Source organism: Pagrus pagrus, assembly GCF_965226575.1.
Source record: "Pagrus pagrus genome assembly, chromosome: 13".
Taxonomy (NCBI): Eukaryota; Metazoa; Chordata; class Actinopteri; order Spariformes; family Sparidae; genus Pagrus; species Pagrus pagrus.
In genome coordinates, this window is record NC_140197.1 from 19,940,353 (window position 1) to 19,954,087 (window position 13,735).

At 41.3% G+C, this 13,735-nt stretch overlaps 1 protein-coding gene across 1 annotated transcript; it reads right to left on the minus strand.

Annotated features, from left to right (window-relative positions):
* Positions 1–1,676: 1,676 nt before the first annotated feature.
* Positions 1,677–9,646, minus strand: timp2b (TIMP metallopeptidase inhibitor 2b). The gene is made up of 5 exons (XM_084371476.1): positions 9,342–9,646; positions 3,635–3,735; positions 3,434–3,539; positions 3,218–3,342; positions 1,677–3,109 (listed from the first exon to the last, which is right to left on the minus strand). The coding sequence occupies exons 1-5, from the start codon at positions 9,469–9,471 to the stop codon at positions 2,912–2,914; spliced, it is 660 nt and encodes a 219-aa protein (XP_084227602.1). The 5' UTR covers positions 9,472–9,646; the 3' UTR covers positions 1,677–2,911.
* Positions 9,647–13,735: the final 4,089 nt, after the last annotated feature.

The window sequence follows — 13,735 nt, forward strand, 5'->3', positions numbered from 1 at the left end:
GCATTATCAGAGGGCGGCGACAACAATGACTGACGGGGATCAAAGACCAATCAGAGAGCAGGTCACGCCGTAGCTGCAAGGTTCAGCCAATCAGCGCTCGAGCTGACGTTTCGCTGTCGGGAGAGAGCCGCACGTGACTTCCAGCCAGCGCTGTTTACCATTGATGCAATCGGCGCGATTCATGTGAACACATTTCAATGCAGCTGCAAAGAGCGCCGAAAAGAAAAGAAAGGAAAAGAAAAGAAAAGAAAAGAAAAGAAAAGAAAAGAAAAGAAAAGAAAAGAAAAGCCCTGTGTTGGTGCTCTGCGGTCATGTTAGGCTTGCATCACTGTGAGGACATGAAGCTGCCTTTGGCTCGCTCAGATATGAAGACCCCCTCCCGCGAGGAATTAAACCACCGCACTCGTGCCAGATCCGCTTATTGCTGCTGATTTCAACCTGCTCAACATCTTTATGGTGTAATATGAGCAGATTTCAGCAATGTTAGGTAACCCCTTACCCACTCTATACACATTTAACAACACTGGAGTGAACTGACTAAACTAATAGAGACTACTTTTCATCCATGAGTGGATTTAAATATATGGAGTATCATGCAGTGGTAAATACTGCCATTAAATCTAAATTATTTTGTATAGAAATCATGGGACTATTATATTGATTGTGCACATGTATAGGCTCGTGAAGGAATGTCTGTGAATGTCACATGTTGTTGCCTCCACTAGGCGGCAGCAGATTGCAATAACTACTCTGTTAGGGCTCTTAAAGGGCAACTCCACATTTTTTTTACACATTCAAGTGTGTTTACAGGTCTCGGGGAGTACTACTGAATATGTAAAAAAAAACCGAAACAAACAACACTGTATCGTGAAGCCTTTTGTGGCTCCAGAGGAAGTGGCATGTAATCTGATAAATTCCTCCAGTGATGTCATTGAGTGGCTAAATTGCATTCTGGGTAATGTAGGCACCAGGTTTGCATGGAATAATAAGACATTATCTCTGGTTTTGATGTATTGATTTTGACAATTTCTTTATAAACTGTCCATAATGAGTCTAACGGTGTTATACTATTTTTCAAAACCTGGTGCCTACATTACCCATAATGCAATGCCACTGAATGTCATCACTGGAGACAGTTTATCAGATTACATGGAGCTTCCTCTGGAGCCATAAAAGGCTTTTTACTACTTTTTCCTCCAGTGATGTCATTGAGTGGCTAAATTGCATCGTGGGTAATGTAGGCAGCATGTTTTGAGAAGGAAGAATTTGTGGAATAAAAAAGGTGAAATCTCTGGTTCTGCTGTATCGGTTTTGATAATTTGTTTTTAAACTGTCCATAATGAGTCCAACAGTGCTAACCTGGTGCCTACATTACCCATAATGCAACCCCACTGAGTGACAACACTGGAGGCAATTTGTCAGATTACAAGCAGCTTCCTCTGGAGTTACCTTTTAAATACTGATTTAAGAAACTGAATTATACAGAATACTTTTATAGGTTTATAAATCTTGCTCTCCATGCACCTATGTGTGACAAGTTTTATTTCTACTCAAGTCAAACAAAGCCACTCTGAATCTTCGATGGACAGAAATCCTTTGAAATGAGTCGTTTGTACTGAATGCTGGAGTCACATATTGAACATTAATCTGAAAATAACCAGTGCAAAGCATCAAAACACGGTTTGGCATTTAATATAATAGTCAAATGTACAGTATTGTATCAGTTAGAAACGCATGCAAAAATCATCTCAAATGTCTCATGTGAAACCAGCACAAGACATCAAACTTGACTACAGCTTCAAAATGAAAAATCTTTTTACACTCTCATATTAATTATTAAAAGTCACATGACATTTGCTCAACACTTTCATGGTCATTTCAAAGGCTCTGCAAGTAAATAGACGGTTGGTTACAATATGTTCTTTAATTCACTGCCCTAAAGGATGAGCCAGCCAGACAGTTAACAATTAGGCCTCCAAATGGGACCTTTAATGCACATAAAATGTGTGTATTTTGCTAATTCTGTCAAAAATATTTGGTCTTTTTTCATATCAAAGGTGTCAAAAATGTGGGCATTTTTTTCTCAATAAGTTTGATGAATTATAACATCCTTAAATAAAATATGCTCTTACACTAAAGCATTACAAAGAGAAGAGCTGTTGATAAAAAATACAAAATACAAAATGGAGGATTCAATCCTCTTTTTCAGCCATTTTTCATTAGAGACAATACGACTGCTGTGACAATTGAGTTCAAAGTGCATTCTTGTCTATTTAGGATTATTTTAAGGAAACAATTAGCAAAAGCACAAACTTTGCGTACTAAAAACAGGTTTGCCACACCTTAAAAGAAAACCAGAGGAAAAAAAGTTTTGCCTGTCCTGCTTCAGAAACAATCTGAAACAGGACAGGAAAGAGGTGGCGCTCGTCACAAATCAGAGGCTGAAGGCCGGTTAATGTTGTTTATGAACACACAGATTCACAGAATAGTTACACTCTGAGTTATATGTTGCATTACAGAATGATAGTCCTCTTTAAACAATACCTTCTGTTAAAATTCAAATAAAAAAATTAACAGCATGAGAAAACAAGAAGTTGCGGTGAACATTAATGATGAATTGTGATGATTATCCCTTTATTTCAGCTGAGGGAGAAGTGGTTTATGAGGAAGTGCTTTGGATTTAGGGCTACACGTGTCTGAAAGTGCTGAATTCATAAGACTGTTGATTAAAAAAACATAATGAGTCCTGCAAAATAAAAAAGATCAACCTCACCACAGAGCACACGACTTATGGCTCTCTTAATAAGAAAACAAAACAAAACAAAAAAACAAAATAAAAATTTGACTTTTCTTGTTTTTGGTGTTTATATTTTAGTATATTTCAACTGCGGACTATCGGACAGTGGTGGAGTTAAGGGTCTTCGATGTCCAGGAAATCCCTTTTGGGTGGTGCTGACCCTCTGTACCAGGCGCACGAGTCATCACTCCTCTTGATACAAGCAAAGTGTTTGGCTTGCTGTCCGTTGACTGTCTTCTCGATCACCCAGTCCAACCACAGGCACTCCGCTGGGCTGGTGATCATGCAGGGGATGGAGGTGCAGCGTGTGATCTGGGAAATAAAACAAAGCACAATCAGGAACAAGCAACAGATCTTTTTCTTGATTATTTTAGTTTGTGGTAACTCCACTTTTAAGTACTCGTCATCCTTTAGTTTTACCTTGCAATCACAGCCCATTTCATAGCGCTGAGTCAGGCTCTTCCTCTGGGTGTCACTTGTGTCGTCCCAGGGCAGAATGAAGTCACACAGCGTGACGTGCATCGTCCCGTCGGCCTCCAGTTTGCCTGAAGTGAGAGGCGAGGTAGTGAGATGACTTGAAAAAAAACCAAGGAACACTAGTTGCTGTGATAATATGTAACGTGGTAAAAGTTATACCTGCGATGAGATACTCCTTGCCGTTAGTCTCCAGAGTCACTCCACACACGGCAGAAGTGGGAGCAGTGTAGATGGCATCGATATCCTGGCTGGGTCCTTTGAACATCTGACGGTTCAAACAGAGAAGGGAACATTCAGATTCATACTGTATTTGAGTTTATACCGCAACATGAAAATGACATCGTTATACCACCCACGTACCTTGATTTGTTTGATCTCATACTTGATCCGCTTGATGGGGTTTCCATAGATGTCGTTGCCGACTTCCACCTCCTGCTCTCCGACTAACTTCGCCCTGATAACTGGAACGAAACAACAAAAACAACCAGACGTTTAAGCTCTCCGAAACGCTATTGTCGTTTTAAAAACTGCTTGATCTGAAACAATATTGTCATGTTAACACCGCTGGATATGAAACAATATTGTCATGTGAAAACCGCCGGATCTGGGTCCGTCTGTATATGATCTAAGCCCTGCCTAGGTTCGGCATGCTGGAGTTGGCCACAACACATTGCTGTGGCTTGGATCTGAGGAGTTTGCATGTGCCAGGTGCTGGGAAGACAGAGGCACATGAGTGTTTCATCAGCTGCAATCAGAGGGAGGAATGTGTGCTGCCTGCTCCTCGGGCTCCGGGGCGGACGCAGGAGGAAGCTAGTCAGCAAATCTTTGAAAAGCTGAACTAGAATGCTCCCCTCGCCCCCAAGGCCTCTCTGCCGGCCTGCCTCTCTGTCTGGATAGAGGTGCTGACATGCAAATCAACCTCTCTCCCTTCCCCGTGCAGCCTTTTCCCTCATCTCTCTCTCTTGAACTTTGCAGATTCAGAAAAGTTTGGATGAAGGGGAAAAAAAATATAACAGTTCAAGTGGAAAAACATTATCAGAGCCATACGGATGAGCCTTTGAGCTCTAATACTGAAGAAATATGACTCATGGGTTTCATAAACACTGCTTCTGTCGTGTGAATCCAAACACTGAAGCACAGTGTTGCACTGATCACATGCCAGTATTGCTAAATACCTGTGGATTACGGGTATCATTACTGCACACTCACATGACTGCTACCCTGAGTTTACAAAATTCAAAATCAAGCTTTTAAGTGGAAGAGACTAGCGCTAATGATAACCAGATGTTCCCTCTGAAGTCCCAGCTCAGTCCTCGCTTTCCCAAGGTGGCAGCTACCGACTTCCTCAGACCATCACCTCGCCTGCTTCCTCGCCAGAACAAGATCGAGTCGTTTCGTTCGCTTTTTTGTACGCAAAGGTATGAAGCTGCGAGCCATATGTGCCCTAATTCGATGACAATAGAGGCTTAGAGAACATCTCCTTTTAAGGGTCTAAAGAGTCGCCCCTCAAGAGAAAAAAACAGGGGAAAAAGGGAGAGCGTGTGCACAGATGGAGAGAGTGATGGGAGTGTTGAGGAACAGACGAGAGAACGGACAGGGAACAGTTTGCAGAGGTAGTCTAACAGCGTCCTGCGTGCCATGCAAACATACGAGTTGACACAACAGAGGGAGGGAGGATTTAGTTTGCAGCCAGGAAAATGTTCAAAATCCTGAGCTGTGCAAGCTGTGAGAGCTGCTGCGAAGTAGCAGATACACTGACAAACAAGCTGTACACGCTAAAGGCACGGTTTAGAAATGACAAATCAGAAACTCCTTCAAAACACTCGGAGCAAGTAAACGCTGAGAAACTCTCAAACTTCTCCGGCTACAAAGTGGATTAGCGGTAATCCCCTTCGCCTGAGTGTGCAGAATCACACACAGATGACTTCTTCTTCTACTGGTGTAAAGTAGGGCAGGTGAAAATATGCACTGTAGGTCAAAAAAACACTGAAAAATTAGGGATTATGTGAATGATGTATATAATCTGAGCACTTGGGCTTTGAAATAACTTTTTTGAACAGAGACATTATGGTAAACAAGTCATTATTTGCAGTATTTAATAACCAATGATCCATAAAATCCAAAACATGCTCTGATTCTTCTATGCCAACTCTACTAAAGCACTAATAATAATGATAATAAATAAGTTATTTATGGTTTTCTAGTGAGAAATATGACAGATTTCCTCTACTGATACACACTGTTGACCCAATTCTCACAGGACGGGATGACGTTCACTGAAACAGGCTGACCAAGCCCTTTAAAAACCATATGTTCCATAAAACTGGGCATTAAGGGAACCGTCTAATTTTCTTGTTACTCAAACAATAAACGCGTTATTTTGTATGTAGTATTGTGGACATGGGAGTGCTTTCAAAAACAAAGAGGAAAAAGAGAAGAAAGCAAATGCATGTCATGTAATTGCAGGGCCTGGACAGCCATTTTCCTCTCGGAGAAGCCACAAAGCGGTCATACTTCGAAACGAGAAAAACGGAGCTACAAATTCAAACCGACTCCTCGAAGCTGATCCTATCTAAGGACACATGGATCCAATCCACCATTGAACAATTGTTGACTTAAAAAGAAAAGTGCTGAAATGTGCTAATAGTTTGTCCACATTTATCCCTCTATTTTGTAGATTGCACATAATGACGCTAATGTGCAGATATTCACCTGAAGTATTCCTACGCTGAGCTACTAAAAATGATTAAATCAAAGTATTTCTGCCTCAGTGAGCGCGATAAAATTAACCTGCGGGACGGATGGATGCGATGTTTAACACTAGAGATGCTGGAGTGTAACGCAGCTGCTTTTAATATCAGCTCGGCTCACACAGCTTGCAGCGTGCGGCTGTGTTTATACCGGAAGTCGTTTTTAAGACAGCTTTCTTTTTAGAGATACGTAGGTACGCTCTGTTTTCACGGAGAATTTTGAACTGCAAATACATAATGAGTGCAGCATATGACTGCCCGGCATTCCTCAGCTGCGGCCAAAGACTCGAGGGATGGATTTCAATTTATGAGGAAAGTTTTTTTTTTTGTTTTTTTGCTCCTGCTCTCTCTGCTTTTACAAGACAAATGGAGCTACATGTTTACAACTACGGCTGACGTATTTTGTTTACTGGAACGGAGGGAAAAACAAGCCAGACGCTAGTAAAATAAGGTCAACTAGGGGCAGAGGTGGAAAGTTAACCAGTTAAAACTACAGTCAGCGACTTTTAATCTTTTCATCGGGATTTTTCTCTTACTTCTACTTTTTATCTTGACTTTGTCTCCATTAAAGAAAGTACTACGTGAGGTGCAGCGCATCATCTTCGCGACTGACGTGACCCTGTGACCTCATCCAAAGATAAACTCTGACTGTTCTTCCCTATTTTTAAGAGATTTCACTTGAGACACTGACACCTAAGTTTGCAAGCTACTCTTGCTCTTGAGTAATTTTCCATCAGCTCCAGACACTAACGGTCTCTTCGTCTGTGCAACTTAAGTAATACTTTCACTTCAGTAAACTGTCAGACACTAAGTAGGGGTTCCTCAAGGCATCATCTTATTGTGGTGCAACAGCATGGAAATACTACACCAATTAGTTTCTACATCCTCATACTGCAGTTAATCCAAATAACTTTGATGTATTATTAAGCAAGTGCCAAACACTTTTAGTATAGAGGATAGTAGACTGGAAACTAAAGTTAAAAAGTACTCGTGAAGAAAAGGTAGAGCTAGCATTGGTAGATAATGATCTTCATTATGAACGTCTCATCACTTCACACCACCCATTCATTATAAAGGGAGCGCAGGTGGAAACCTATGTAGCAGCCGGTGACTTTACACGCCAGTAGCATCACTGATCAACAAATTGTCTCTTTTCTGGACTGTAGAAAAGATGTTCAACTTCAGTAACTCTTGGGAACAGATTAGTAAAGTTATAAAGACTCCTAATGTGGCAAAATCAAGACATTTTTGGCCAGGCAGGATGATCTCCTCAACAAAATGGTGGTTTATGTCGGTGGGAGGGTCAATCCGTGGTGCTGAAGCAGGAGGGGTGGTTTTTAAGGTCATCTTTGGACCTGACCTCAGAGACCGGGATGTTGTGCCTTAGTTAAAGGTGTAGTACAAGAATTTTGGTTTAAAACATTAAAAAGTCAACTAAATTTTTAAACAAAATGTGAAAAAAATTTTTTAACCACAATTCAAAGACATCTTTGTACTGTGTTGCAGAGATATCTACTGAAGTTAGCATGCTAGCAAACTATCCCTGAACTCAAGAAGTGATAGTCCGATAGTAAACAGCGCTAAAACTATCCCAAGGCTCTGATCTCCTAGTCAGAGCAGAGTCAGTTAATAGGAGCGCTAACTGCATGGCTAGCACCGCTAAGCTAGCTAATAGAAGCTACAGTTAGCAGCCAAAATTACATCAATGAGTTATACTGTGATAGTTATACTGCAGGTATATGGTAAAAAATATTGTGATATTGATTTTATTACTCAGTCCTAGCATTTATGAATTATTTTTATGAAGATTTGTGTATCGTGATATAGCCTAAATATATTGCAATATTATTTTATGGCCATATTGCCCAATGAAATTCTTTCATTATGTCAAAAAGAGTTTTAAAGGTGCTGTATATAAGATTTGGCGTCAAATAGGGGGCAGTGTACCACCAGAATAACTGCTAACTGCTGTCTACTGTAGCTACTGTTAGCTAGTTAGCTCAGTTAGCTCAGTTAGCCGTGCAGCTAGTGGTCTGGACTGAGAGCTCAGAGCACCTGGAAGGTGTTGACGTTTACATGGTGTATATGATGGCTATCACAGGAGCTTTAGATCAACATGGACCAGGGGATAGCTGGTTAGCAGGCTAACTTCAGATAGAAATCATAATGTCAACTGTTATTTCTTCATAATTTATTGATAATTTTAGTTTTTTTCAGGTTTTAAACTAAAATTCTTACATATTACACCCTTAAATTCAATATTTTGTCTATTTATGATTCGAGAAAAAAGAAAATATATATTTTCAATTTGGTCTATTATTGGAAAACACACTTTTTGCATTATTATTATCATTATTTGTTGTAATTAATTATTAGGGCTAGGAGCAGAGTAGTAGTAGTAGTGGCTGCAAATTGTTGTTAGACCCTAAATGTCCAAATCATATAATACCTTTCTTCACTATCTTTAAATGTCTTACATTAGCTCTCCTGCTCCAAAGAAAAGGTTGAAAGAAACTGCTCAGAAAAAAAATATCTGACTTCCCTTTACAGTAAACTCTCGGGCAGGATAATGTGGTTTCTTCACCCTCCAGAGTCATGGAATCCAATGGTAAAGAGAAACCTTTGAATAAGTCAGCTTCTGTATACATACCACACACTCAGCCAGCTCACAAGCGAGAAAAAAGGCCCTCAGCAAACCCCAATTTAAATAGCAGCACAAGCTGGTCACTGTTGAGACTGTCGTTAGCTGAAGGCCTACGCTGATGGCAGCAACAAGCAGTGTTTTGTAACAGGTAAAATGAGAGGGGAACTATCCTGCATGGCCTTTGAGAAAAGCAAATTAAGCTGCCAGTTAGTCGTGATTAGGGAAGTGCACCGTAAACCTCTCAAACCACTGAGCTGACGATGATAGGACCATGCAGAGAGATGAGTAACAATCATCAGCCTTTAAACTCATCAATAACAGGCAGTGATGTGGCAAGAGTGCAGCTTGGAAAACTTTTCTCTAGGAGATCTTGTAAAAAACTTTTAAAAGAGCTCAAAAAGCAGGCTACACAATCAGGCACCGAATGAGATTTTTAAAAAACGCCATCATGATTTAAAGAATTTAAAGAATATCAACAGATGATTAGAAAGAAAGAGAAAAAGGGAGGAGGGAAGTGGAAAGAAAAGATTGAGAGACAGAAAAATTCCATCCTCCTCCCCCTTTAATTGTAAACATAAGAGTAGGGAAAGTTTCCCCCACTCAGCATTTACACTTTCAGATCCTTGTCCTCCTGCATTCAAACAAATAGTGACTAAACACTGAATCAACTTACCGACATCTGAGCTGCAGAACGCCTGCTGAGGATGCGCTGGGGAGCAGCTGCAGGCTTCTGCTATTTCTTCCACCCGCCACAGAAACAGGATGGCCAGAGTGACAAAACAACTGTTCGCCGTCCAAGTCATCTTAGAAAAATACTCTTGTTTAATTTAACAAAGGGAGAGGCGAGAAAATGTGAGAGAAGTCCTACAGGAAATGAACCAAAAGTGACCCCAGCTTCAACAGACGATCAGATGTCAGAGTAAAAGATGCACAAGGCATGAGAGGGAGTTCATTCCTGTTGAAAGCTGCAGAAGAGACTCCTCCAAAATCTGTTTTCCACTACCGTCAGGAGCAGTTTTTATTACCACAGGCTGGCAGCTGACTCCTCCCCTGCTGTGGTCTCAGCCAGTGAGCTCAGCAGCCCTGTGGAGGTCAGGGGCTCCCAAAGTGTTCACATCCACACACAGTCAACAGTCACTTTCTTTCTGTCACAATAGTTTGATGAGTTGTGGTGACACATACACTATCTGCTAACTCACCCAACTGTCGTAAACACATGCACTTTTTCCATTAAACCACTTCCTTAAACCAGAAACGTTCATACTCACATATAACTATAAACCCTCCCCAGATCTACATCTAAAATCCCATCAAAATAACTGTAACATTATAGATTATTAATTCATAATAACCTGAAATCAGCTTGATAAAATGGTCATTATATTGGAGGTATTTCTTAATCTTTGCATCTTTGTCTGACAGATCTCACAAATCACTATTTTGTGGTTTTGCCCTTCCCACATACTCTATTTAATTCACCGTTATTCCTGGAATAGAGCGTCTGGGGAGCATGAATGTGCGAAGTTAAATTATAGCAAGCCAGTCATGGATTTAGATTTGTTTTTGTGTGTGTATGTGTTTAGAAAAGGACATTTTGGCATGACTATGGAGCAAAAGAAGAGGTCGAGAGGTCACTGAAATGAGAAGGATTCAGTTTGTGAATGCCATGACCAGCCACGCTAAACTTAAAGGTGCTCTATGTAACATTTTGTGGCAATTTATATGTATTAATCACTTCTTTATTGTTCTTTTTTTGGGTCAAATTTTCCATGACAGTCCAAAGGATGTGACTTTGTGTAAGTTCTATGGCGCCTCGTCCCAGTCTCTTTCTCCGTTCCGCTTACGGAGAACAACAGTAGCTAACATCCGCTACCACGGAGCCTCTTTGAAGCAATATTTGGATGTTTCATGAAATATGCTCCTTTTATATTCTTGTCAAGACTTAGATGAGATTGATAAACTGCTTCTGTGGGCTATTTGAATGGTAAGTAACAAGCTACAGCCAGCAGCTGGTTAGCTTAACTTAAAATAGTTTAGTTTAGCGTAAACATTGGAAACAGAATGAAACTAGCCTGACTCTGTCCAAAGATAACAAAATCTGCCTACTAGCATCTGTAAAGCTCGCCCATTAACACTGTGTGATAATTTGATGTTTTGAAAAGGGTTTGTAAGACTAATATAATAAGACACATTAAAGACAGAAGTGCTAATAAACAGTATACTCTGCAGCTTCAACAGCTGTTGATTAGCAAAGCAGCCGTCTTGGATTTTGAGGTCGAGGTTGGTGAGGCTCGTCCGACTTCCTGGGTCGGAAATCTGACTTGAGGGGGCGTTCCAGTTGAAAGTGCTGACTGGGGATTCGGAAATTCTGACTACAAATGGAAAGCTCCATATTTCTCGGTTGGGATCAGTAACTTCCTGAAAGCTAGAGGTAGCTTATTTTTTAGCATACAAATATGAAAGAGGTAGGTTATTAATCTTCTCACCTAACTTTCTGTCAGAGAGCAAATAAGCATTGTGTCATGTAATATGTACCTTAAAGGGACAGTTCACCCCCAATGAAGAATACATATTTCCTTCTTACCTGTAGTGCTAATAGTCCATGAAGATTGTTTTGATGTGAGTTGCTGAATTTTTGGAGATATCGGCCATCAAGATTTATGTCTTCTCTCGAATACGATGGAACTACATGGCACTCGGCTTGTGGTGTTCAATTATAATAAAGATACATTTCAAAAACGGTCTCTTTCTAGAAATCACGACCCGATTACTCAAGATAATCCACAGGTATTGTTGTGAGCAGTTTCATGTTGGAACTATTTTCTTTCCGTATCACTGCTCAGAAGGAAGTCTGCATCTACTCAAGGACGAGAAAAGAAAATAATTTCTGTGTGAAACTGCCCACAACAACATGGTATATTTCAGAGAATGCGGGCATCATATCTCCAAAACTTGGCAATGCACCGCAAAACAATCTGGGTGCATAAACAGCACAGCAGGAAAGAGGAAGAATATGTATTTGTAATTTGGGGGTGAACTGTCCTTTTTAACCTAAAATTACTGATTTTTTGGCCACTTGGAGGCAGCAAAAACAAGCTGTAAACAAAACACTGACATATCAATAACTTTCAAGTTGCTATGGCAAATTTGCTCACAAACAGCTGCCTATTTACACATTATCCCAATGATAATTCCCTAAATTTCATCATAAAGAATTTCCCCTTTTGATCGTAATTATAAAAATATTGATTACAGCTTCTTTAAAACAATTACGCTAACGCTAATTCACAGGGGAGGAAATGCTAACGTGGGTCTAGCTGACTAATCCTCAGCCCACACTGTACAGCTATCTGTGGTTTTAATCCAGTGAGAGTGTTTTTGCATTTCACAGTAACCACTGAAACACTGTAATAGATGAAAATACAGAAGAATGAGGATGAAGGAGGAGTGGCAGAGTGGAGAGAAGTGACATCATCCCCTTAAACTTAATAGATTCAATCTGGCGGCGATTCCCCGAGCGTAAGCTGCCCACACCCCTGACGCCCTTCTGTGAAAGACACATTATGCTATAGTCAAATTCTTGACTTGTTTCTCATCCCTTACTCATGCACAAAAATAGATGGCGCTTTTGTTGGAAAATTCACCACTGCAGCACCACCTCAGGAAACTGAGGATCTCAAGAGTTTGGGGTTTGTGGCCTCCCGTGTTGATTCTGGCGTAGAAACGGGAGATCACAGCGAGGGCACGGCGTGTTTGATGATTAGAGCTGATGATGAATAATGAAGAGGATCGAAGAGAGAGAGAAAGAGAGGACTGCTGCGGCTGCCTCGCTCCCTGACATCATATTTGGCCACCGACTGTCTGCCTTCTGGCGACTCTGGCAAATATTTCCACTGTTTTCCATAGTTGAGCATTTTTGCCTGGTTGCTTTTCCACAGGTCTCTGTTACTCTGTGTAAAAACAGGCAGGCAGGCAGTAGAGAGGGAGAGCAGAGAGGAAAATGGGACAACCTACTTAATGTGCATCTTTGTAATGTGACTAATCTTTCTGCTGAAGTGGAAATATCATTCATCTAATCTTTGCCTGTAGCTTTGGAGTAAGAATGCCATCAGTAAGATAAAGGAAAATTCCCGAACCTTTTCGAAATTTTGCAAGCCAGTGTGACTCGTCGTATGAAGAGTGGAAGTTACCAGACACAAAAGACGTAACACGACAAACAACACAGATGTTGGGCGTGGGGCTGAAAATTAAGACACATGAAAGGAAGTGACACATCCCGAGAGCGAATGAGTAGAAAATACGCTTCCGTCTCTTTTCCAAAGTTTACTGAAGGCATCAGAGGAACAGCAGGCGCCTTCTTCTGGGCAAAGCCTGCCGCCCCCTGTCCAAACAGTCGGCTTCCTTTGCACCGAGATGCCGACTGATGTGGTGGGCTCTGCTCAGATCGCAGCCGTGTCCCCGGCTCCTGGGCATATTTCAGATGACCTCACAGCATGACCATTCGGAGCTATTTCCCACACTGCAACTCTCCCTTTAGAACGGGGTTTTACTCACCAGTTAAGATCTGGATTATTGTATCAACATTTGGTTTTAATTTGTTGAAAGAGGGCGGATTTGTCAAAGAAGTGCAATGTAAGCAACCCCCTGTGTACATTACCCACTACAAACTCCAAAAGGGGCTTAGGAATGGCCTGAACCTCCATCCCCTAAATTACAGACTTGCAAGGCCAGGAATACTCTCTGAAGGAAGTGCCCGGCAGGACAGAAAAAGAGGGTCTCATTGCGGGAACTGGTGGGTGCTGTGGCACTGACCCACATCCTCTGACTCCCACCCTCTCGCCTGACCACCCCGTAGCTTTTCGACTATCCTTTCCCCTGTTGCACGTCCGCCCCCTCCCCTTTACCGTCTTTGTTTTGATGTGACCAAGCCACCGCCCAGGGGTAATTCCCATCATTTTCCATTCATCAGTGCGGCTATTCACATTTTATTGGTGACAGTGAATCAGCCATAGCGATTTCACCTCAGGGACGGGAGGAGCGCATCTGTTTAAAAAGACAAAAACCCCA

What these genes read in the sequence shown, in the direction of transcription:
- timp2b (XM_084371476.1), bottom strand. Translation starts at nt 9,471, where the DNA reads ATGACTTGGACGGCGAACAGTTGTTTTGTCACTCTGGCCATCCTGTTT. An exon ending in ATGAGATCAAACAAATCAAG is followed by an intron (nt 3,540 to 3,634) that starts GTACGTGGGTGG and finishes TTGAACCGTCAG; the next exon opens with ATGTTCAAAGGACCCAGCCA. An exon ending in CAAGGAGTATCTCATCGCAG is followed by an intron (nt 3,343 to 3,433) that starts GTATAACTTTTA and finishes CTCTCACTTCAG; the next exon opens with GCAAACTGGAGGCCGACGGG.